Genomic DNA, 23,796 nt, shown 5'->3' on the forward strand with positions numbered 1-23,796 from the left:
CCCCCCCCCCCCCCCCCCCCCTTCCTTTTATCCATTTTCATGATCTATCAAACCCTAAAGCCACACCCTTTCAAAACCCTAAATTATTCAGTACAAAATGAGGAAGAACACAAACCCCATTGCCATTACCACCTCCACCAAGCGCTCAAAGATGAGGTCTTGCACCAATTCCCTTTGTTTCTTCTGTCTAATGAAGGAGACCCATGTTCCAACAAGAAGAGCTGGAATGAAGCATTTTTTGAGTGAGTTACCTTATAGTGACGACCATGACCATGTCCTTGTCCTAAGTGCACTTTGGCACATAGCCATGGCTCATCCAAATGACAAAGAGTACCCCTCTCTTGGTGTGTTTGAATGCATGGGAAGTTTGATCCAAAGGGGCCTCAAGGACAAGGGTTGGGTTCTTAGGGACCAAAACATTTACATCCCCTATTATGCAGCTCATGTTATTGGATCTTACACCATGCACAAGGCTGAGTTTGCAGAGAAAGCAGTGGAATCAGGAGTGATTCCACCATTGATGGAGCTTTTGAGAGGTAAAATGAGCTGGGTTGAACAAAGGGTCAGTGTTAGAGCACTTGGTCACCTTGCTAGCTACAACTCAACTTTTGAAGCTCTTGTTGAATACCAAGAGGAAATTGTCAAATCAGCCATGGAGATTGCATCCTCCTGCCTTGATTTAGTGTACGAAAAATTTGTAGGATCAAGTGAAGAGAATAGAGAGAAATACCACAGAGATTTGCTCACAAGAGGTGTTGGTGGGAGAGAAATTGAGGATAGAAAGGCAGAGGAATGGGCTAGCCAACTTCAATGTTGGTGTCTTCATTTGGTCAAATGTTTTGCTTCCAAGGGGAGGTGCTTGAATCTCATTTGCAACAACAACCCAATTTTCTTGAGGGATTTATGTGGAATGTGGGGTGGATTGTCAAATTACACCTCAACTGGTGGAGTTGGGCTCATAAGAATCTTGAGTTACAATAAACTTTCGAGGAAGTTCATTGCTGAATCCACACAAATAATTGAGACCCTCTGCAATTTGTGTAGATCTTCAGATGACTGGCAATACCTTGGCATTGAATGTCTTTTACTCCTTCTCAAAGACCCACAAACCAGGTACAAAGTCATTGAAATTGCTGCGTTTTATCTCGTAGATTTGGTGGAAATTAGAAGGCTTGGAAATAGAACAAACATTAATCTAGGTGAAGCCATCACACAAGCCCTCCTATCAGATTACAACCAAATGGAAACACAATTCCTCAAGAACAATCAAAATCTCCAAAGGGTTCTAAGAGAAATATGGGTTCTGAAAGTGGAGAGGGAAAGGAAAGAGAAATTGTTATGTGAGGAGAGGCTTGAAGAGAAGAGGGCATTGGTGAATCTCATAAAACAAGCAGCCAATGAACTGTTTCGATTGGGAGAAATAGAGGCCGCTATGAGAAAATACAAAGAAGCCTTAGATTTGTGTCCGTTGAAGTTTAGAAAGGAAAGAATGGTGCTTCACAGTAACAAATCACAATGCCATTTGCTGTTAAGGGATCCGGATGCAGCCATTAGTGACTCAACTCGAGCTTTGTGTTACTCAAATCCAACAAATTCTCACGGTAAAAGCCTGTGGAGAAGATCGCAGGCTTATGACATGAAAGGGTTAGCAAAAGAGAGCCTGATGGACTGCATAATGTTTGTGGATGGTGGAATGAAGATGGAGGGCGGCAATGGAATGGGTGAGAGTAAGAGAATCAAGATCCCATATCATGCAGCTAGAATGATTAGCAAGCAGATGGAGGCAGCATGGCTTTTTGCACCAGCTAGATTAAAGAAATTGGCTTCAAGTCAAGTGAAAAAAGCTGAAGATTCTTCCAACAACAGTCGTGAGGGCCATGGAATTACCATCAGAACCATGACTAAATAAACAAATCGTATCTGGTACGCAACTAGTTTTATATTTAGTGGCCAACTTTCGTTAAACAAATTTTGGAGTAATCAACATGGGTTTGTAAACTTAATCTTTCAAATATTGAATTACATCACTCATGTTTAACATTTTGTAATGATGATCTTATGGGAATTAACCTAACAAAAAGCCTCAACTCTGAGAACCATCAACATTTTCTTCTCCAAAATGTCATTACATTTTGAGGAAATCAAATAATATTTCTACTTTTTGAACATAATAATACTGATATCTACAGGTTTGTAAAATGAAAGTTGTTCCTTTAGTACAAAAGACATTAAGAAGTTCATAAAAATGAGTTCATATAATTCAAAATTTATCGAATATATCAATCGTTTTTAAGAATTTTGAATTGATTATGGATCTATTAAATAGTTTAGAGATATATTAAAAACTTCTAAAAATTCGAAATCATTTGTAGTGCTATATTCTAAATAAAATATCATTTGTCCCAGTATAACTCTCAAAATTGGTACTTTTTATCATTTAAGGTTACAAAAATAAAATAAGTGGTCATCCAGAAGGTACCCATTTTTGTCACTGGGGAAAGTACTACGCGGACTAAACTCTTCATCAGCTAAATAAATTTTGGTAAACAACAGTGACTCGAGTATCTCAAGTTTCAACCATGGCTACATGCATGTTACAAAATGTTTAATGTACAAGAACCTGTGTGGTAAGACAAAGATATCTCCATTATGGCTCCGATCATCAATCATTGCTATTCACGTCATACACCGAGTACACTACCAAGCACTTGGTGAAGATAAATAGCTTCTCACAGCACACGAAGTAGAACCAAAACTGCAAAAGTAAAGAACAGACATAAGCCTTCAAATTCCAGATAAGAAAATTGCGCCAAAAGAAAAGACATCCCCCCTCCTCTCATCCATATCTAACAGAACACCTAAAGAAATATTTGAATGTGATGTTGAAAAAACAGAGTCAAACAACAATGGTAACATGTGACGACATCTAAGATAGGTTATAAATACAAGACAAGTCTGTCATCCCACATCCACATCAAAAAGTCTTTGCTCCGGAAACCTAATAAATTATATACAAGAATTCAATGTCACAATCGAAGCACCATTTCAACAAAACCATGCTTGGTCTTTCGCTTATGAATCAGGGAGTTGGGGGTAAGGAAATGAAGCATCCAACAACACAAATTCCACATACAATGTGAGATCCCACATTGGTTGAAGAGGGGGATAAATAAGAGGGTTAATAAAAGTGCAGAGAATCTTGCGCTCAAGTTTCCCCTGTCATGAGACAAAATATGATATTACTTATTCATTTATTCAACTTATAAAAGTAAGTTGTCTTTTATGAAATGCACCTCTGTGATCCAAAAATGAAAGAAGAAGAAAAAAAAAGTAAGAGAAACTCTCGTACTACGGGAATTTATTCCAGTAGAGGGAAAAAAAAGTTAAAACAAATTGAACGTACAAAAAATCTCATATATCTTATGAGTTTCAAAAGACTAACATTATGAGAATGATGAACCATGGGAAGCACGTTCATACGTACATTCTCAATATGTGAATATCACCTGCAAACATACTCCAGCACTTTGATGCAAAGGAACTCAAAGATACAACTTAATTAAACAGCATTTTCTCAGAAAATAAAGAATGAATCAAACCGTATTCCAACATTCTAATATACATAACTATTGCTTCTTGAGACACAAATATAAGATTAAAAAATATGCCATGAAGAATAAAGCCGGAGATATAAAAGAAAAGCTTACCAATTGAGATAATAAGAATTGTTGAGAATGTTACTTGAACTGGCCTACTATACTGCATTTGATATAGAGACCTCTGAAACTGTCTTTTAATAGATCCGTACCAGCCATTGAGTTGCTTATCATAAAAACCATCACAACTATCTAAGCAACTCTTACTTCTTTCATATCCAACAATTATACCCTACATGGAAAGAAACAGAAACTACAATCTAGTAACTAGATCAGAAAATCTAGCTCATAGTCATAATTACGGAAACAAAACCGATTGAAATAATAACAACAATTGATAGAATGCATACCCTAGTTGATTGAGAGGCTTGCAACAACATCGGATTAGTTCCTTGATGCCTATCTACTACTTTCAACTTCCTAAAGGCATTCTTTTGCAACTTGAATTTTGATGCAGAGTCAACAGTATTTAAAAACCCCGAAACACTTGGTATCTTTCGTACAAGTTTCTGGGTTTGTTTATTAAGAGAACATGGTTGGAAATCAACCCCCGAAATTGCAATCTTCCAGGAACCAATGTCAGGACTAGCGCTAGCTGTCCTCCGATGTCCATGGGACTTCTCCTCTCTACAGTCTTGAGAACCCTGTTCAATTGATTGAAGAGATTTAATTGAACAAGCTGGGGCTGATCCTTCGTCCATCGCCTGTGGGTTTTCATTGTCACTAACAACATTGTTAACAACAGTTTTGCCTTCACCTGCGGAAGGTCCAGAAAGAAACAACGCAAGTTCATTGCTTTCACCTTCATCCAGCCGCATCCAAGGCATTGAGGATTTTCCCTTTGATTGAGAAAACTCTTGTAATGAACTTTGAGTTTTTAATATCTGATCCTCAATTGCTACAATAAATTGCCGGTGCCTATTTCTCGGATCTTCATTTGTGCTGTTAATATAACTCGCTTTCACAGCTCGTTCAAACTCCTCTAACTGCGTTGACATCACAAGTTATAGCTATTTTAGAAAAAGCAAGAGGGCGATCATCAGAATAAGAAAGAAACTAATACAGATTATTGAGGGAAGAAATGTCTCAACTCAAGCTGAGGAAATTAGTTAGCCAAACGTATGGAACGCAGAGGGGATTCTTGTGGGGATGGGGAAGGAAATTAGGGAAGAGATCACCTGCCATTTGGTGGTGCCAAGAGCAGTGCGTAAATCCCTATCGAGCTCATCATAGTTCCAAATGCTGGAGTCATCTTTCATGGCATGTACCCAAGTTCTATATGTCGATTCTATTCTGAGATACATAAACGAAAAAAACACCGACCCATGACAATCCGATCAATTGACAACAGAGGACAGCAAACAGAGAATGGAAAGCAGGGGAGGAATATCCCCTGTTCTACATTAATAATCCGGGCTAAATCTAAATCCAGAAAAAGATAAGGACAGACACCAGAAAGCCAAACAAAAACAAAATCTTGGAGAACGATAACCCTTTTGCTTCCTCCACATTTTCTCAACAACAAATACCACAGGCATCTTTCTCGTCATTAAAACAAAATCACAAGTACAAATCATCTGTGAACATTTTTAAAACGTAAGAGAAATACCGAGGGAGAAGAATGTACCTATCGGCAGATTCCTGAACTTCCTCCGCGGCTGAGAAAAACGGATCCTTTTCCCAGCGATCAAAACTCGAACCCATATTCCTTTCTACGAAAAGGGAAAGAAAGAAACCCTCACAAAAGATTAATGGTAAAACTGAAAGGAAAATGATACACAAAACGAAAATCTCTAGCCAATTTGGCACGGAGTAGAGAACTAGAAACAGTTTGGAGAAGAAAAATGCAGTAGAATCATGGAGAGGAGGAGGGCGCAAGGAGGAAACCAGTTGGGGTCGTTGAAAGAGACGAGAAGGAGTAGTGGCGCGTGGAATTAACAAAGGTGCAGAAGGCTGAAGGCGGGCGTCATTTTGGCCACACGATTCTCAACAAAGCGCGTCGCCGACGGAAATCAACACTTTCCCGCTTCTGAAACGCCGCGAAGGTAAAACAATTTTTTTTTTTCTTTTGATCCGACGACGTTTGTTACCTTACATACGATGTTCAATGGGCCTCTAAAAGCTCATTTTATAGCATATGGGCCTGTATAAGCCGTTACTGTAGATGAGCATATAAAGGCCCAATTTGTTGTAAATGGGCCTATAAAAGCCCATTTGTTGTAAATGGGCCTATGAAAGCCCATCTATTATAGATGTGCCTCTAAAAGCCCCCTTTATTATAGATGGGCCTCTTGCTGTGCATACATTTTGACAGAGTGCAAGATGGCAGCGCGGAGCGGCGACGCCGACAAACTCAAATCAGGCCTCTGATAGAATCCGGAGCCCACGTTTTTCGATATGACGCTTAGGGCCTTACCCCTCTTAGGAACGCGGCCAAGCATGGCCATCCCGAGGTTGTCAAAACCCTTCTGGAAACTGGTGCGCCATGGACTGTGCTCTCTCCTTCCACTCTCTCTGCTGGAGATTTTGCTCTGGACACTGGTCGCCAGGAGGTCTTCCAAATTCTTCCTGCTTTACTGCCGACTTGCTTGCTTACTCCGGCGGCTAATTAAAGTGACAATAAATCCAAGTAGGTATGAAACTTAATTCTACGAGGTGCGAAATGTCTTAAATGTCATAGCTGCGCTCGATAATTATATGAAGAATCTTGATCATGAATGCTATAATTCAGAAAAGCATCGACCTTATTAGTTGTTTTCTTGTCGGCATGGTTGATATCAGCAATTGGCTGGATTTGTGTCGTTATTCAAATAGTTAATAGTTTGTTCTCTAATCTCTGTAATTGTTGAATAAAAAATTGTTGTAGATCTCAAATGAGAGTGCATCCAATTTAGACAACCAAATTTGAAGTCACAAACAAGGGGTGCATCCAATTTTCAGTAGGATTTCCAAATGGGAATTCTTGATTGATGTTATGAACTTCGAAAAAGAAAGCAAATCCACTAGAATTCTGTACAATTATTTTCTTTCTTTCCATTTTTCCTTTCCCATGAATATGATATGGTTAAAAGGGTAGAGTTCGAATTCAACAAGCCCCCCTGCGAAGACATTGGCGGGGACAGGCAATACAGATTATGGTCTTATAAAGGAGAAGACAGGTTTCAATTCCATGGAAGATTCTTGCAGGTCTCAAGTCCAGGTGAAGGCAATGGGGCTACCCACATTGTGTTTCCCATCCGACCATTCCAGACGAGCAAAGCTCTCAGACCCCGACGGCATTGCAGAAGCAACGAATGTTACTGTGTAACTCTTCTGCTCATTGGGCTTCGCAAAACTCAATGATTCTGGTTCAACCATAATCTTCACCGACGGGCTTTTCGACGTTACAGAGACCTTATACGTCGATGGGGCACCCTTGTTGGTCAGAGTCCTTGTATATTTTACGGTGGTTGGTGCGGTGCCTTCGCCGCCGCCTTTGGTGGAAGGGGTCTCTAATGCAACAGCAAATGACGGGTAGTTGAGATCCTCCAATTTGTAGTTCTTGTTCCCACTGCAGGTGAAGTCTTTCTTGCTGATTACTTTGATTTGAAATGAGCTGTAGTTTAGGGCGCAGAGGAAGGCGAAGTAGTCTTCAATGGTGGCATCGTAAACGAGGCCGGGATCGAGGGCGGCCGTTGGATTCACATGTCCGGCTCCGATATCGAACGGCGTCGATGGTAATCCGCTGGATACGTCTTGTATTGCTTCGCCGGTTTTGTATGTTGAGTAAGCTGTGGTCATTAGAGCAGATCTAATGACGGCTGGGCTCCAATCTGGATGAGCGGCTTTTAGAAGAGCGGCTAATCCGCTGATGTGAGGGCACGACATTGATGTGCCAGAGATGATGTTGAATGCCACATGTCGCTTATCGCTGTCTAATCCTGTTGGTCCGACGCCGCCGGTCCATCCAGCCAGAATGTTCACTCCCGGTGCTATTAGATCGGGTTTGAGAATCTGCGGAGTAAGGAGATTCGGGCCTCGAGAACTGAATGCGGCCACCAACGGCGATGGTTGAACTCCCAATCTTGTGGTGCCGGCGCTGATTGTTGCTGTTGGATTAGCGTCGGAGGAGATGTAGCTTTTTATTGCGTCGCCCGTTTTCTGGCCAACGGCCGCAGCCGGCAAAAGATGTGCATCGGCCAGTTGTTCCTCGCCGTATGTTTCAGTGTTGGCCAGAATCATCCCTGCACCGCCGGCGTCTTTCACCACCAACCCTTTCTGAACTCGAGAGTTACCTCCTCTGTCACAGACGACTATTTTTCCGGCCACCTTCGCCGGATTCAGAGTACTGGTCAAACAAAGGCTGCCACTGGTTGAATTACTCGCATGGGCTGCATATACAATTGGTATTAAAGAGTCTGACAAGGGCTTTCCATTGTAGAGGGACTGCCCTGTAAACTTCTTCCCATTTCCAAGAGTAACATATACAGGGAAGTCTCTGTCCAGAGTCCCAGCGCCAACAGTGGTTATCCACGGCGCAACGTTGGACAAACTACCTGATGATGGCCCACCATTTCCAGCAGAACATGACACAAAAACTCCCTGAGCCGTAGCAGAGAATGCTCCTATGGCAACATTGTCTCTGTAGTAATCAGGGGAAGATCCACCAAGCGACAAGGATAGAACATTGACACCATCTTCAATGGCCTTATCCATGGCAGCTAAAATGTCAGAGCCGAAACACCCTCCAAGCCAACATACCTTATATGTTGCAACCCGAGCTTCAGCCGCCATACCTTTTGCAGTTCCTGCAGCGAAACCAAAGAGGCTTGCTCCGGTCACGGCAGATCCAGCAGCGGTTGTTGAAGTGTGACTTCCGTGGCCATCGTCATCCCTCGGCGATTTGGACTCTTGGGATTCGTCAATTGCACCAAATGCCGCTTCATAGCCCTTTGAAAAGTACCTGGCTCCGATCAATTTCCTGTTACAACTAGATGAGGTGAAGTTTTTACCCACTTCGCACTCCCCTTTCCAGCTTACAGGCACCGGCCCTAGCCCTGTATCATCGAAGCTCTCCAATTCAGGCCATACACCGGTGTCGAGAACTCCGACGATCACTTCGCCGACCTTCACCGACGCCGGGAAGAAAGAGACGCTCTTCTCAAGTCCAAGAAACTCAGGCGTCCGTGTGGTATGGAGGTCGTATTTCAGTTCCGGTATGACAGCCAGAATTCCTTGTTGCTTTTCTATCAGCTTAGCCTCCTCCACTGTCAATCTTGTGGAGAAGCCATGAGCCACTGTGTTGTAGTAATAAAGCGTTTGGGCTGAATCAGAAACTGACTTCAAAGAAGAATCATACCACTGGAAATGATCATCAAAGGCTTGTGGCATATTGGTTCTGTCCATATGAATTATGTAAGTCTTCTTCTTCTGTGCTGCTGCAAACGAGCAGGAACAGGAACAGGATGAAATCAAAAACAGAAGAAACCATTGCGAAACTCTGCAAGTTTGAATCTTCATCTTCTTCTTCAAACTCTTGTTTTTTTCGGAGGAGGATGAAAGCCTTTAGCTAAATAATAGTTCTTCAAACTCTTCGTCTGTATTGTGGTCAGTGGGTCCATTCCAATCATGCCCACCTCCGTGTGGAAATAAAACGTCAATACTTCTTCCTCATTTGGTTTCAATTCAATGCCTTTTCAATAATAGTAACCTTTTCAAATCATTCCTTCCACCATTTTCAAAATCAATATTAAAAAGTTCCCATAACCTTGGTTTATATTCTATTCCATTTTGGCCAGCCTTAATACATGTAGTCTGGAACACAACTTTGCATAATTACTTGCTAATTTTCATAAAATAAAATATGAAATTTAATGCCATGAAAAGTGTACCTAGTATTTGATGTATCCAAAATTAAATGATAGTCGAGTTCTTATTGCACTTTCAATGTAACTTGAAGAAAATAATAAAGGAGGTAACTAATGCATGGATGGGATGAAGTGTAGCCTAAGTGGGCTATTAAGAAATAATTGAATGCATAATATTTATGAGAAAAAAAAAGGATACGATAAAGTAGGTGTGAACTCTTATTTATAGATATTCAAATCTGTAAGACCGATAGTCCACATTGGGCAGAGTGATTGATGGGCACTGAATTATTTGGCCAAATCTGCAATCAATTGTGGTGGGTGGGACACTCATCTTTCCATTAGCTAATAAAGCTGTATTCTTTCCTATTGCTGTGCATTTCTTTTTTATTACCATATTTTCTACAATCTGTAATCAATTGGAAGGTAATGTTTAATGATTAATATAAATTAAATTATTTAATGGGCAGAGCGAGAGGGCTTTCAGTGGTAGGCCGCCACTAATCACTCTCTCGCCTTAGACGCCATTTCGGCCATTTGGTAGTCATCTTCATCTCCTCCTCTCGATTCACACCAATTTGTATTGATGGCGATGGCTACAAGTGTGTGAACCTACTCACTAAAACCTTCCCTCTTCGGTTTTCAAATCATACCTATACCATTCATTCTCATAACTTTATTTGTTTTCTTTTGCCATTGTATTTTAAATGTATGACCATGTTTTAAGAACACTCCTCGTGTTTTTATTATTATGGGTATTATGATTTAAATCATGTCAAATGATTTAACAAACAAAGCTATGACGTGTAGGCTTTGTCCATATTGATAATAATAATGAGGCTAAAGATTGTCGTTATTCAACCCACCCACTATTACGTTACGTAATCAAGGTCTGTGATAAACTTTATATAATAAATCAGCCCAAGAGGTAGGTTAGATGTTAGAGGGTTTGTAATCCTAAATAAATAAAAAGGATAGTTTTGAAGATTTCCTCAAAATTTCTGAAGGGAACAAAAAAAAAAAAAAGAGTAATTACGTACATAGCTTCCATGGGTTTTTTTTTTCTTTTAAATATTGTAATTCTAAAACTGTTTAAATTTAGAAAAAATAAATAATAAATTAAAGTGGGAAATTAGCTGGAAGGGGTCCACCTTACTTTTGGTGATTCCGAGTTTGCTGCTTTATTGGACAGAATATCCACAGCTTTCAATTCCACACCCCGGAATCAGACCATGAACGCTCCAATTAGTATATTAATATTTGTTTTATAATACCATCCTGTATCAAAGTGAGGTATGAAAACGGTATAGTCTAAATTTAGGGCTAAAATTATTTCTGTAGCTCATTTAAATCAAATGAATAGATAAAACACAATGATAAATTTTAAAGTTTTAAAATATTTTTTCTTCACGTTTAATCACTAATCATTAATCAGGTGACTGTAAAACTGAAAATATTATTAAATTTTATACTTTGATACTCGGTTGAATATGACCGCTCATCAAAACCAACAATTATTTAATTTTCACTTTAATTTCTCAAAGTGAAAGCTAATGGGAAAGTGACTTTTAAATTTTAAATTCAATTATTCAATTCCAATTTCATAACTTACTTTTTGAAAAACGAATGACATACTTTTGAAAACAACGAATATGAGTGGATTTACCTAAGTTCTAAAGCAAAAACATTAGTAACGTATTTATATATATTTGGAGTGGCAGCTATGTCCGGGTATTAACTGATTTTAGGATAAGATTTGATAAATTAGGAGCATGACATCAAAATTGTTCAAATACCAATTTAAGCTTAATTAGTAATGATAAATGAAAATAAAAAAAGGCCCCAATCTCATATATTTATGTCATCCAATTAATTCGAAGAATGAGCAAATGAACAAAAGCTTGGTTTCAGACCTTGGATTCTTCGTAAATTGATAAAAGAATGTGGTCCAACATTTTTCATAATTTATTTAAATAGTTATTTTTTATATTTTTATCAACATATTTAATTGTTTTTATTTGCATTATTGTATTATTTAGTCAATGCAGTAGTGTAAAACGAATTTTATGGCTCCAATTGGATACCTGTTTTTTTCCATGTTAATTTATTATTTAATCCCAATAATATTTGCTTTGATAAAATTATTTCACATGACACGCGTATGATAAATAAACGAGGCAATTAATTAATTTAAAAATAATAGTAACTCGTTAATTCAACGTACATTTTTTTAATTATAAATTTGTCATTATATATTATATTTTTGTAATAAAAAAGCATCTTGTAGTCTCAAAAAAAAAAAAAAAAAAAAAATTAAGATAAAGTATTCTCCATCATACTTTAATGATATAAAGATAGGGAAAGAAATGTTAGCATCAATATTGATAGTGGATGACACTCGTGTTCTTGTTTTTGTGTAATAATGAAAATGACAACGGAACTTATAGGGCTTAAAGAGTTGTTCAAATGTCAGGGTCCAAAAGAAATAATTCAATAGTACAGTTGTATCAAGTTGGGTCACCTTACTCACATTCGTTTCCCTTTTCAATCAACAAATCACAAAAATCTTTGTTTAATGCCCTAAATTAAGAGCTATCATTTTCAATTATTGAGTGATTTGCCTCTTAGTAATTGATATCGAACCTATCAAATTGTTAATTAATCAATAAACGTTTCAAATAGTGACATAAAATATATAGAATTTTAATTATTTAAAAAAATTAAACTTTATAAAACAATAAGATCTTGGAGGATGTAGGGCCTCATTTATGACGAGGCTTTCCACTCTTCGTGGTCATCTTTTTTCCTTGCAAGAGACAAATTCATAGGTAAAAGAAATCAAATTTTATTTATGATGTTCCAAGACTGTCTTTTCGGCAAAGTGAAAGAAAAAAGAAGAAATTTTCCACTCATCCAATCCAATCCAATTCACTCAACTAACTAAGTTAATCTAAATCTAACTCAATTTATTAAGATAAAGATATTATATCAGGAAAGTTGAAGAGGGTTAAATGAAAATATTGGGGTTTCATGTTCTTGGGATTGAGCCCAGTGATCGACCCAGGCCTTTATCTAGCGTATGCCCATGTGGGCTTTAGACCCGCATCCATGGCCGAAGTAGGCTTGCCGTTGAATATTCTGCTTTTGATTTTATTCATGCTGAGCTCACTGAAATCACTGAGCGAGAAGACAGAAGTGCGAAAAAGCTCGTAGGATATGGTGAATAGCTTGCGTCGGCGTTGTGGCTGGCTTCTGCGGCCGGTCGTTGCCCATATCGATATAACCACCAAAGCTTCTGTCTCTGCTAAGATTCGGTGGAGGTCGTATTTCAGTTTCGGGTCATCTCCAATGAGATTCAGAGTCAGAGAAAGTAAAATTCCTTGCCCAACTATCCTGGAAACTATTCGGTATCGATTCTTTTCCTCAGTTTCTGCATCGAAATCAAGGATTGGATTTGTTGGATGGTACATGAGGAAACTCGACACTCACCCGTTTATCACTAAAAGTTTCACTTCTTCGCTCATTTATGCGGCTTCTGACTTAACCTCTCAGGTAGAAGATGGTTTTTATGACTGTTTGCATTTCGTTTCCGCCTTCTTTCAGAGTTTTTTTTTTCTCTTTCATGGTACAGTTCGTGAGTTACACGCATGTCATGAATAAACGAGATTGAGTATTGGATAAGACAATTCTATTAATGTATATAGCGTTTTGGAGTAGAAATGTTATATGAAAGGAGGAAGATAGGCACTTTCTGGTGAGTGAATTAGGACTTGAGAGATATCTCAGATGAATTGCCTTATCTTGTAAGCTTCTTACCCTTTATATTTCATTATCATTTTGGTTTTGTTTGGGGTCTATCTGTTTTACAGGGATGGATAAGGATGTCTTCTTTTCTGGGTCTTTTCTACTTATCCTTAACCTCTTGTTCCTTGTATTTCATGGCCACTGATGAATTTGGTTCACTTGTTCAACTTTCTTCAGTTTTCTACTACACCCCTCATGGAGGCAGCTACACCCTTTGCAATTTACCTTCTTATATCCTCTTGTTCTGGTTTATTTCGTCCTCTAATTGTTTGGTTTACTTAAATTGTGTTCAGATGATTACAATGCCATCTCCTGGCTCTGTTGACTTAATAAGAACAACACGGATGACTGCTTATGGATTGTTGATATTGGGGCCATCCCAGCATTTGTGGTTTAATTTCATGTCTACAATCTCACCAACACGAGATTTATTGTCAACTTTCAAGAAGATGTTTCTGGGGCAGGCTGTGTATGGACCTATTATTACCTCTGTTTTCTTCTCCTACAATGCATCGTTGCAAGGTAATTAGAAAGTGGAAGTTGTAGAACTTAAGATAATCTTTCAATGCCTTGCCATCAGTTGGTAGTGAAAGCCCCTCTGGCTTTATAGGCTCAACGAACCATGAACTGATGGAATTTATAACGTTTTGTTCTAATGTCACTTCTGTAACGCAGCCTGTGAAATATAATTCTGAATGCACTATTTTCAAATTCAGGTGAAAGTGGCCGTGAGATTGCTGCTAGATTAAACCGCGATTTGCTTCCAACAATGTTAAATGGGCTGTTGTATTGGCCAGTCTGCGATTTCCTCACGTACAAATTTGTCCCCGTTCATCTACAGGTATGAACTTGGTACTCATTATACAGATCCGAGATGCTGCAATATGTAATCTTTGTTTTGATCGCTCAACTTAGCTGTTTGCTCATAACCACACAGCTAGAAGTCTTATTGAGTTTTGGGACATTGATTTTGCAGCCATTGATAAACAGTTCGTTTCAATATGTGTGGACCATTTATCTGACATACATGGCAAGCTTAAAAGCAGTTGATATCAATTGAAGCAGTAGTAGATTTGAAGAGAGTGCCCATTTGTTTTCAGGAATCGGTTCCCTTATTCGTCTGTCTTGTTTGGCAACAACCCTTGTGAAGCAGCAGCCTTCTCCACTGCTTGGTAAGTAAAGAAACAACCTTCGACTGCTCCTTTTATGTAACTTGTGAATGGCTCTTATTATTCACATTCAGCACTAAATTTGGATGTGCTACTTCGCGTGAAGGCCTGCAGTGTTTGTTTGATTATGTAAATTTAATGGCGATGAACCAGCAATGACTTTATTATGTTCTTTGGTATGTGAAATCTATTCCTCAGACATTTTGAGCATCATCATCTCTCATTTTCTTTTGTATCCTTTTCTTTCGTGAGATCCCACTCGTTCCGAGAAGTGAACAAAACATTCATTTTAAGAAGTATAGAAACTTTTTTCTAGCCGACCCATTTAAAAATCTTGAGAGAAAATCTTTGAAGGAAACCTAGCATAGAGAAATCCTTAAAGAAAAAACTTAAAGAGAATAATATTTATGGTTGACTTAGGCTCTAACCTCTCAATCTTTAAAAAATTTCTAAGTAGCTATGAGTTTGATATATTAATCATTTATTAGGGATATTAATATTGTAATTAGGGTAATAATCCCTAAATTAATGTGAATTAAGAAGACGCAGTAGATTTTGCCCTAAAAATGAAGAAAAATTTATTGGATGCCATTTTGACAACGTCAAACTCGCACTTGCAACGTTCACTAGACTCGGTCTCTTTACGTCCTTTTGCATAACCCGTTTCCACGCGTACAACTTGCTCCATTTCAAAACCCAGCTTTGGGACCCACAAATTTGGACACGTTACGTTCACACTACGCGAGTACCATATTTTTGTACACTCGCGACTAGTCAGTCTTTAAACCTTCCTTACCCGTCCTTTTTTCGAATTTTTATGTTTATAATAATATAAAAGAACAGTGACGTCAGTGACCGTTGTGAAAATCCCAAATTTTCTTCCCCAATCCCCTCTCTCTTCTTTGTATTTCTCCGGCGAAACTCTTAACGGTCATTTTTGAGAAAACGAAATTTGGCTGTTCGACAGCAAACATTCCGCTCCTCCCTTCACAATCGTCTGGAATTCGTTGAGATTGATTGTTACTTGCTGGGAGAAGTGGATGATTTTTGGTTTGGATTCATGTTGGGGTGATCTGCGGTGAAAAATTAGGGTTCGATTGTTTCGAAAAGAAATAATGGTTGCTTCTGTATCGACGACGTTGAATCCTAAATCCGTGGCCCAGTCTCAGAGAGTGCCTCACTCTCAAAATCCTACGAGGCCGCCTTTGTTACCTTCCGATCCCGACAATGGTGCCGTCGCTCGACGGCCCAAATCCCGAGAAGTCACTTCTCGGTATTTATCGTCTTCCACTTCCTCTAATTCTGCATCGATCCTGAGACGATGCCTCTCCCCTTCGGTTTCCGGAACATCTACTTCGGCGACTGTTCTGACTCCGATGCCGTCGTCTATCAGACGGTCGGAATTCATGGAGAGGACGCAGATAGGGACTCCCCATCCTAATTCGTTGGATTTCAGATTTGTTCATGGTAATGGTAGGGGTGAGATGTCGGCGGCTCAGAAGCTGTTGTTCAATTCGACACGGAGCCTATCGGCCTCTTTCCAAGGCGAATCGTTTCCATTGCAGGCTAGTAAGGCAAAGCCCGCGCCGACTCCTGGTATTCGGAAGGGTATGTCGGAGCAGAGAAAAACAACCACACCAACAAGAGGTACTGGTGGCGGCGGCGATCAGACCGAGAATATGAAGCCAGTAGATCAGCAGCGGTGGCACGGTAGTCACCGGCAGGCGAATTGTATGAGCAGGAGTTTGAATTGTATGGATGAACGGAAGAAGGTCGCTGGTGGGTCTGGGAATGTTGTTAGAGCGCTGCAGAATTCGTTTGTCGAAGACAGATCTACATTTGACGGAAGACTTGGTTCTGATTCTGGAAATTTAGAGTCGGAGAGGGCGGTAGAGCCTCTTGCTGAAGGTACTTCAGACAATAGTTTAGACGTTTCATCCAAACACCTTCCTTCTGATTCTGAGAGCGTGTCTTCTAGTTGTTCTTCGGGAACGCAGGAGGGTGGTGCCGGAAAAGGACAGCGTGGCCCTCGAGTAGTCGTGGTACAGGCGAGGGTATGGCAAGAGACTAACAACCGGTTGCGAAGGCAACCTGAGCCGGGTTCCCCATTATCTAAGAAAGTTGGAGCAAAAAGTAAAGTACCTTCGAAAGTAAATATTCCCAAGAAGCATTCAATTGATAGTCCAGCATCATCTCCTCGCCAGGTTGCTAATAACAACATGGGGCATTCATCTCCTGTTCGAAGTCCGATTGGTCCTGCGTCTCCAAGTAAGTTTTTGGCGTCATCCATATCATCATCTTCAAAAGGAAGTCCATCTCATTTAAGATGCTCAGTGACAAATGGGTTCAGTAATTACTGGAGCAGCACACCATCTGCTTTGAGTTTTGCTAATGATGTACGGAAGGGGAAAATGGGGGATAGCAGGATGGTTGATGCACATTCGTTGAAGATTTTGTACAATAGGCTTTTGCAGTGGCGTTTTGTCAATGCTAGAGCAGATGTCACTTCTTCTGTCCAGAGCCTGAATGCCGAGGTTTGATTCCTGGAAATGGCCCCTTGCTCCACTTTATCTTTTGAAAAGAGTAGTTGATCCTTTCTTTTTGGGTCCTAATTTCAATCACCCATTTGTCTGATTTGCATTATCATCTTGTTTGGATCATCATCAACTAATAAATAGGTGTTTTTGAACCTTGGATATCAAAGAGAGAAGAGGATCTGGTTCTGAACTCAAATAAGCATTTTTCTTATAAATTAATTTGTTGTGATAACTTAGGCTCCCTGGTTTTTGTTAATTTGTCTTTTATTGCATTGGCATTGTTTTCCACTCTACCAATCTTTCTCATCTGTTCTCATTTCTAACGCTACAATTATGTAACAATGATTTTTGAATACAAATTACTTATATTGTTTAATTGTTCCTTATGTCAGAAAAACATCTTCAGCGCTTGGAATGGTATTTCAAAACTGCGTGAATCTGTTCTAGCCAAAAGACACGAGTTGCAATTGTTACAGCACAAACTGAGGCTGGCTTCTATCCTCAAGTCTCAAGTAAGATATGCAGATGCATTCTTCTTTCTCTCTTTTTCTGTATCCTGTTATCTTGAAAATTAAAGAATAGTTCCTGAACTCTGAGTTTGCATCTAGAAAACTATTGTTTAGGTTCATTTGGCTCCCTCTATTAATTACCACTCAGATTAAATGCTGCATGAATCTTCATTCAATTGTTTTGCTGTCGATGATCTTTGCTTATACTATGGTAATTATTGTGATACAAATGTAGATGACATGTTTGGACGAGTTGGATCTTCTGGATCAAGACTTCTCCAGCTCTCTGTCAGGTATTACAGAAGCTTTGGAAGCTAGAACCCTCCGCTTGCCAGTTGATGATGGGGCAAAGGTGGGTGTCATCTCTGTGTGTGTGGACATGTATCAACAAGTTTTTCCTTCATTCTTCGCTTATTTATGTGTTTATCTTTTGGCCATAGGCGGAAGTCCAGGATGTTAAGGAAGCTATTTCTTCAGCAGTTGATGTGATGCAAGCAATTGCCCCATCCTTGAGCTTATGGCTATCAAAGGTTGCAACCCCACACTCAGCTATTTGTCGTTTCTATTTTCATCTGCCACTTATGTTTCTTTAAAAGAATAATTACCAGTAAATATGCTAATCCAACATTCCGGTACAAGCCCACCTAAGTTAGGTCTAAACCTTTATCCAACAAATAGAGCCCAAGGGTTAACTCATGGGTTTAGAAGGCACAAATGAGGGCGACTTCTCGTAGTTGGATTGCTTATTGCTATTGTCCTCTATAATTTAGTTTTAAGGTAGAAATACAACAAATTTGATCATTAATTACATCAACAAGAGCAGGACTGGTGTCTTTGAGTTTCCTTCTGTTTAACCACACCGGTCGTGAAATGATTACACAGCTTTGACACATGATTAAAGACATCTCTTATTGATGATGATAGGTTGGAGATGTGAATTCTGTGGTATCAAAACTTGCAGATGTTAATGCACATGAGCGTGCATTGCTTGACCAGTGCAACGATCTATTATCTACAGCATCTTCCATGCAGGTATTCTTTTGTCTCCTCTCTCTCTTTCTCCTATACCTCTCTCCTCCCGTGTTTTCCATCTCACACATGAAAAAAAAAAAATTTGTTTACCAGGTAAAAGAATTCAGCTTGAGAACACACATATTGCAACTAGAACGCATATCAGCTTAACAGGACAGAATGCTCGTGACAGGCATCTGCTGTACTATACTATTAGACCTAAGATCATGCCAGAGAATTGAACACATTCTCTTGAATTCATGAAACAAAGAAGCAATAAAAGATCCATTCACAGCATGAGTCATAGAAGTTGTGAGTGTTTTCGTAGATAGTAGAAAACTTGTGGTGCTCAAGAGTTGTTCAAATTTTATCACAATTCATATATCTTTCTTTCTTCTAGAGAGGAGGCCAGGCCAACATTTCTTGTAAATGTCTAATCATGTAGTGTTATCGCTCATTGCTTTATTTCCCTGCCTATGTGGCCTCCAACTGTTTGTTTTGTGAAAAATAGTGCTTTTGGCTGATGATAGGAGAGCCAGTATGAAAGCTCCTTTTGATGACTGGTTACGTGTGAAAACATAACGCCTATGCCTTTTGCATGCCCACCATCAACTCCTTATTCCTTCTAACCACATCAAGAAATTTTGCTACCTCTACCTCGGCGTACCTGAAAATGATTACAAAACCCACACTCTGAACTTACGTTGAAGATTCTAATTGAAATTTTGATTAATTACGACTCATTTTGTGATCGAGAATACATGTGGTGAAGCTCTGGTTATTAAGTTTGGTAATTAACAAAATTTATAAATTTGCCGAATTTGAGTTGTGGGGTTATCGTTTTGGCTTGCAATGAATTAGCCCACCCACCCACATGCGGGGGTTGGCGTTTGTCATGATGCCAATTCTGCATCCACTTGCACAATTCAAGAACTATGAGTGTGCATCCATATAATTTTCCCAATTGAAATCAAAACAATGGCTTTGAGGGAAAAAAAAAAGAAAAGGAAATAATTAATTGAATACTCTGTATCCCTCTTTCTACATCCCCAAGAATCGGCAAAATTAATTTTATACAAAGAAAACTGAAACTAATTTTGAATTTTGATTCTAATCCCTCTCCCCCAATCGGGGAAAGGATCGTCCAAATTCAGTGAGATCTCCGGTTCCGGCAGCCAGAGAAACCGAGGCTTCTTCATCGGCAGAGGACTCTCCACCTCCTCGTCGTCAGGGAAGGAAGGCTTCGGCAACAGAGTCGGCAACGCCGGGATGTTCAGGTCGAAGTTTCGGTGGCTATGGCTGACGATGTGGGTCGAACCTACTTCCTCCGACGATGTCAACGTCATCCCGTTGTAGCTCTGGCGATTCGCAATGGCGTCGGCACCATCTTCGTAGTTGCAGCGCTTGTGGCGACCCAAGGGCTGGCCGGTGGGGAGCGACTTGTGACAAACATTACGGACATGTGCCCTTCCACCAGAGTTAGAGATGGTGGACGTAGCACCGGAGATCGACATGCACTGGTCGTCACAAGCAGCCGGTTTCCGGTGGCTAGTCTTGTGACCACCCAGAGCCTGGTAAGAGGAAAAGACCTTGTCGCAAAGAGGACACTTGAAGGCGGACTTGGTGGCGACGGCAGGCTCGAGCAGGGAACGGGGGTCGCCGCGGGCGAGCATGATGAGACAGAGAGCAAGATACTCTTCGTCGGAAGGAGAAGCGTGAAGAGGTGGGCGGCGGGAACGCTTGCGCTTGGCCCAGGGCTTGAGGGGGTGCAGGAAGGGGACGTCATCGAAATGGAAGGGGGAATTGAGAGCTTGGAGTGGCATAGCTGAAGAATGAAGGATTCAGAAGGGAAAGGGTTGAATTGAAAAGGTTGAGATTCAGACTCGGAGTCCAGAGGAATTGAAATGAGAGAGAAAGAGGGGAGTGGGGGTTTTTATAGAGAGAACAACAACAACAAGGAAGGAAATTGCGTGAGGACTGAGGAGGTTTGGCCTTTGGGTTTAGGACATACAAAATTAGCACATTCTTAATTTATAGTTAATTTCAAATACAAAACTACATTACCAAAACATTCGCTAAAAATAATTAAGAGATTGAAGTAACAAATCAAATTTACGTGGGTTTTCATCGGACCAAAGTACCCTCCAGAATTCTTCATTCATTAATTAATTAATTTAAACGACGCTACACGAATAAGTCGGCTTCCACAACCGTATCTCAATTTTTCTTTTTCATCCTTTTTACGTTTCGATTTCTCAGATCACAACCGGCGATGAAAGCAGCCTCCAATCTCAGTTCCTCACTTCCTATTTCGCCGTCGCACTATAGGACCACCGCGGTCTTCGCTCCTCATCGGCGGATCGCTTCTCCGTCAACAGCCGTGGGCGATGCTTTCTCGTCGTGTCGTACACATTTGACTCGCTCTCCACATCATCGATATTCGCTCAAGCTTCTGCGATGCAGTGGTAATTCGGAATCCCAATCTCTTGTGTTAGTCAATATTCGATGACGCAGGTCAAAATTGAACTCCTCCGTGGGGAAAGTTTTGGTAATAATGGGGTAAGAATTTTTTAACGGTGGGGCAATTTGGTCAAATGGATTCTCTGTCCTGAAACGCTCGTTCCCCAACTTTTTGTATAAATAAATAGTAAATTAAACCTATGTTTTCCGTATTGGCCGCTGCCCCTTTCTTTTGCTCTGATTTTACCTCCGTCAAATTGTGTTGATCGAGTGTCCGGCGGGTGTTACGGTGCCGGATCAAGAAATGGCGTCCACCGATGAACAAGACCCACGCATAGCCAAAATCGCCAAGGCCATTCGAGTAATCCCAGATTTCCCTAAACCAGGTACTAATCTCCTCTCATTTGAAAATCGAAATGGCCGTTTCCAGGCTGAGAGATCCCTCTTTGCTGTCTTTATGCTTATTTGGGCTTTGCGTGTGATGGGTCTTGTTTGGTGCTAAGTTTTTAGCTGAAACGATGTTTTTGTTCTAATTTTTTTCCGTAAACAACACCCTCTTCCTCTTTTGGTAGGGATTTTGTTTCAGGATATCACAACGTTGCTTCTTGATATAAAGGCCTTTAGGGACACTATTGATTTGTTCGTGGAGAGGTACAGAGGGAAGGATATTTCTGTCGTTGCTGGTAAATTCTGGCTTCAAAAGGGTCATTTTTACATCAGGAGGGGAAGTAACTTTATGGTATGACTTGAACCAATTCATCTTTTTTGTTCTGCAGGAATTGAGGCGAGGGGCTTCATTTTTGGCCCTCCGATAGCTCTGGCTATCGGTGCAAAATTTGTTCCCATGAGAAAACCCAAGAAGTTGCCTGGTACAATTTTGTGCTTGACACACCTTTATTTGTACCATCTGAATCTATTTATAGTTTTAGCTACGGATACAAGCATAATGTTCCGCATCCGACAAAAACTCTCGTGCATATGCTATTACATTTTATGTTTGCTATCCATAACCCGATGGTTAAGAAGTGAGCAATCTGCATGTCTTCGATGGTTAATCTCGTTTACGATGCCAGAAACTTCACGCTTTAGTCAATTTTCTAAGGTTTTTTGCTATTTTGATAGCTTAGGTTATGTTTGATAACCATCTGTCTTCAGGTTTTTGGTTTCTGAAAATTAAGAATATAAACACTACTTCCACCCACCCATGAGTTCCTTTGTTTTGTTATTTTCTACCATGTATGTTTCTATAATCCAAGCCAAGGTTTGAAAGCCGATAACAATAGTTTTTGAAAACTTGTTTTTGGAACTTATCTATGAACTTAAATATTTCCTTAGGAAAGATGAAAACTATAGTAAAGAATTTGACTAGGAATTCAAATGTTTTCTTTGGAAAGATGAAAAACAAAATGGTCATCAAACGGATAAACTGGATATTAGTATGCTCTGGGCTATTGTATTGGATTACCATGATTAGTTCATCTTCAAATGAATGTAAAATCATGATTTTGTATCTGAAATGCATTCGTTCCATCGATGATTTCACAGGTGAAGTAATTTCAGAAGAATACTCTTTAGAGTATGGAACAGACAAAATTGAGATGCACGTAGGAGCTGTTGAAGCTGGAGAACGTGCTCTTGTGATAGATGATCTCATTGCAACCGGGGGAACCTTGTGTGCAGCAATAAGGCTACTTGGTAGGCCATTTTTAAAGCCAACGTTTCGTCTTCCAAGTGATTATATTGCTTTTTAATTGAACATGCACTGGCTACAGCTGGAAGTTTCTCGTTTTCACTCAGGTTTTTGCACGATGACACTATCTTGGCTGTGATTTCCAAATCTTGCTCAGTTCTAGGAGTCAGATTATTCTTTGAATCTGGTTACTTGTCATTGTAAATTTGCTTCAGTTTCTGAACAAAATTTTCTCAGTTTCATAACTTAAGTTACTTAGTAATCGCTGAGAACTGACAATTTTTCGTTGACTCAGCCCTGTATTGCTGCTCAGCAGATGAGATCCTTCTCTTATGAACTTGTCTTTACAAGTGTTGTCTTTTCACAATCTTGTGTTGGTTATATTAATCGGTTGTTTACTCCTTATGGCAGAGCGCGTTGGCGTTGAGGTGGTCGAGTGTGCTTGTGTGATCGAGCTGCAGGGACTAAAGGTATGCATTTGCAAAATTATGAGAACAGATCAAAAGCTTGTACTAGACTTACTAGTTCCAGATCTTCCCATGACTTTTGTCCAGTTTGATGTTTATGATGTGATTATGATTCTCATTTCTATAGTCTTGAAAATTTGAAATGAACTTCTGCCATTTTTTCTTTTGCAATTTCTCAGGGACGAGAACGATTGGGAGGCAAACCTCTATTCGTTCTAGTTAACGCGATGGCATGATCGTAGAGCCTTCTTATGCAATACAGCGCGTTTGGTATTGGTCGTTACAAGATCTTACTGCTGCTCGAAGTTGAAGTTTCCAAGTACTGCATAATTTTGAAGTGGAGAGTATTGCTAGAAATAAACGGGATGGTATTAATCTGAGAGTTGAAGAGATAAAACAAAAAGAAGAAAAAGAAAATATTAGCTTTTGATAATTCTGGTGGTAAGTAATGTATTTGTTGTTTGTTAATTGTCCTGCTGTCTCCTTTCTGCCTGCCTGTTGACGATGTTAATTTTGATTATCTGCACAAACTTCTTTATTTTGCAGTAAATTAGATTTTATCAAATAAAGATGCCTCATGCATCATACTTTTTATAATAAGTTTATTCTATTAAATTATGCAAAAAAAAAAAAAAAAAAAAAAAAAA

The 23,796-nt window shown here is 39.7% G+C and overlaps 7 protein-coding genes across 9 annotated transcripts; 4 read left to right on the forward strand and 3 right to left on the reverse strand.

Moving 5' to 3' along the window:
* Positions 1 to 18: 18 nt before the first annotated feature.
* Positions 19 to 2,044, forward strand: LOC111491956. Its single transcript, XM_023141058.1, has one exon. It carries the CDS (start codon positions 98 to 100, stop codon positions 1,907 to 1,909), a length of 1,812 nt encoding a protein of 603 aa, XP_022996826.1. The 5' UTR covers positions 19 to 97; the 3' UTR covers positions 1,910 to 2,044.
* A 364-nt stretch (positions 2,045 to 2,408) lies between these two features.
* LOC111491729 lies at positions 2,409 to 5,773 on the reverse strand. Of its 2 annotated transcripts, XM_023140731.1 has the most exons (5): positions 5,284 to 5,773; positions 4,835 to 4,949; positions 4,007 to 4,642; positions 3,708 to 3,888; positions 2,409 to 2,755 (listed from the first exon to the last, which is right to left on the reverse strand). In XM_023140731.1, the coding sequence occupies exons 1-5, from the start codon at positions 5,358 to 5,360 to the stop codon at positions 2,730 to 2,732; spliced, it is 1,035 nt and encodes a 344-aa protein (XP_022996499.1). In that variant the 5' UTR covers positions 5,361 to 5,773; the 3' UTR covers positions 2,409 to 2,729. The 2 variants fall into 2 exon arrangements, with proteins under 2 accessions (XP_022996499.1, XP_022996500.1); XM_023140732.1 differs by lacking the exon at positions 5,284 to 5,773 and having other exon boundaries at positions 4,839 to 4,949.
* Positions 5,774 to 6,596: 823 nt separating this feature from the next.
* Positions 6,597 to 9,428, reverse strand: LOC111491728 (subtilisin-like protease SBT1.7). The gene has a single exon (XM_023140730.1). The coding sequence runs from the start codon at positions 9,153 to 9,155 to the stop codon at positions 6,846 to 6,848; it is 2,310 nt and encodes a 769-aa protein (XP_022996498.1). The 5' UTR covers positions 9,156 to 9,428; the 3' UTR covers positions 6,597 to 6,845.
* Positions 9,429 to 12,513: 3,085 nt separating this feature from the next.
* LOC111492264 (PXMP2/4 family protein 3-like) lies at positions 12,514 to 14,688 on the forward strand. The gene is made up of 4 exons (XM_023141548.1): positions 12,514 to 13,054; positions 13,600 to 13,828; positions 14,023 to 14,147; positions 14,283 to 14,688. Exons 1-4 carry the CDS (start codon positions 12,719 to 12,721, stop codon positions 14,364 to 14,366), a joined length of 774 nt encoding a protein of 257 aa, XP_022997316.1. The 5' UTR covers positions 12,514 to 12,718; the 3' UTR covers positions 14,367 to 14,688.
* Positions 14,689 to 15,311: 623 nt separating this feature from the next.
* LOC111492407 (QWRF motif-containing protein 2-like) lies at positions 15,312 to 19,092 on the forward strand. The gene is made up of 6 exons (XM_023141742.1): positions 15,312 to 17,009; positions 17,405 to 17,524; positions 17,757 to 17,873; positions 17,962 to 18,051; positions 18,446 to 18,553; positions 18,647 to 19,092. The coding sequence occupies exons 1-6, from the start codon at positions 15,591 to 15,593 to the stop codon at positions 18,701 to 18,703; spliced, it is 1,911 nt and encodes a 636-aa protein (XP_022997510.1). The 5' UTR covers positions 15,312 to 15,590; the 3' UTR covers positions 18,704 to 19,092.
* Positions 19,093 to 19,457: 365 nt separating this feature from the next.
* On the reverse strand, positions 19,458 to 20,516 carry LOC111491999 (zinc finger protein ZAT10-like). Its single transcript, XM_023141133.1, has one exon. It carries the CDS (start codon positions 20,353 to 20,355, stop codon positions 19,624 to 19,626), a length of 732 nt encoding a protein of 243 aa, XP_022996901.1. The 5' UTR covers positions 20,356 to 20,516; the 3' UTR covers positions 19,458 to 19,623.
* A 230-nt stretch (positions 20,517 to 20,746) lies between these two features.
* On the forward strand, positions 20,747 to 23,743 carry LOC111492000 (adenine phosphoribosyltransferase 1, chloroplastic). 2 transcript variants are annotated; one of them, XM_023141135.1, is made up of 7 exons: positions 20,747 to 21,007; positions 21,281 to 21,378; positions 21,565 to 21,675; positions 21,769 to 21,861; positions 22,538 to 22,687; positions 23,094 to 23,152; positions 23,329 to 23,743. In XM_023141135.1, the coding sequence occupies exons 1-7, from the start codon at positions 20,805 to 20,807 to the stop codon at positions 23,383 to 23,385; spliced, it is 771 nt and encodes a 256-aa protein (XP_022996903.1). In that variant the 5' UTR covers positions 20,747 to 20,804; the 3' UTR covers positions 23,386 to 23,743. The 2 variants fall into 2 exon arrangements, with proteins under 2 accessions (XP_022996903.1, XP_022996902.1); XM_023141134.1 differs by lacking the exon at positions 20,747 to 21,007 and having other exon boundaries at positions 21,185 to 21,378.
* Positions 23,744 to 23,796: the final 53 nt, after the last annotated feature.

This window comes from Cucurbita maxima, unplaced genomic scaffold (assembly GCF_002738345.1).
Source record: "Cucurbita maxima cultivar Rimu unplaced genomic scaffold, Cmax_1.0 Cma_Scf00017, whole genome shotgun sequence".
Classification (NCBI taxonomy): Eukaryota; Viridiplantae; Streptophyta; class Magnoliopsida; order Cucurbitales; family Cucurbitaceae; genus Cucurbita; species Cucurbita maxima.

Coding starts and splice junctions, on each gene's coding strand:
- LOC111491956 (XM_023141058.1), top strand. CDS start 98: ATGAGGAAGAACACAAACCCCATTGCCATTACCACCTCCACCAAGCGC.
- LOC111491729 (XM_023140731.1), bottom strand. CDS start 5,360: ATGGGTTCGAGTTTTGATCGCTGGGAAAAGGATCCGTTTTTCTCAGCC. Junction 4,950..5,283: donor GTTCAGGAATCTGCCGATAG/GTACATTCTTCT, acceptor TATGTATCTCAG/AATAGAATCGACATATAGAA. Junction 3,889..4,006: donor AAGCCTCTCAATCAACTAGG/GTATGCATTCTA, acceptor CTTTCCATGTAG/GGTATAATTGTTGGATATGA.
- LOC111491728 (XM_023140730.1), bottom strand. CDS start 9,155: ATGAAGATTCAAACTTGCAGAGTTTCGCAATGGTTTCTTCTGTTTTTG.
- LOC111492264 (XM_023141548.1), top strand. CDS start 12,719: ATGGTGAATAGCTTGCGTCGGCGTTGTGGCTGGCTTCTGCGGCCGGTC. Junction 13,829..14,022: donor CTACAATGCATCGTTGCAAG/GTAATTAGAAAG, acceptor TTTCAAATTCAG/GTGAAAGTGGCCGTGAGATT. Junction 14,148..14,282: donor TTGTCCCCGTTCATCTACAG/GTATGAACTTGG, acceptor TTGATTTTGCAG/CCATTGATAAACAGTTCGTT.
- LOC111492407 (XM_023141742.1), top strand. CDS start 15,591: ATGGTTGCTTCTGTATCGACGACGTTGAATCCTAAATCCGTGGCCCAG. Junction 17,010..17,404: donor TCCAGAGCCTGAATGCCGAG/GTTTGATTCCTG, acceptor TCCTTATGTCAG/AAAAACATCTTCAGCGCTTG. Junction 17,525..17,756: donor CTTCTATCCTCAAGTCTCAA/GTAAGATATGCA, acceptor ATACAAATGTAG/ATGACATGTTTGGACGAGTT.
- LOC111491999 (XM_023141133.1), bottom strand. CDS start 20,355: ATGCCACTCCAAGCTCTCAATTCCCCCTTCCATTTCGATGACGTCCCC.
- LOC111492000 (XM_023141135.1), top strand. CDS start 20,805: ATGAAAGCAGCCTCCAATCTCAGTTCCTCACTTCCTATTTCGCCGTCG. Junction 21,379..21,564: donor CCCAGATTTCCCTAAACCAG/GTACTAATCTCC, acceptor CTCTTTTGGTAG/GGATTTTGTTTCAGGATATC. Junction 21,862..22,537: donor AAAACCCAAGAAGTTGCCTG/GTACAATTTTGT, acceptor ATGATTTCACAG/GTGAAGTAATTTCAGAAGAA.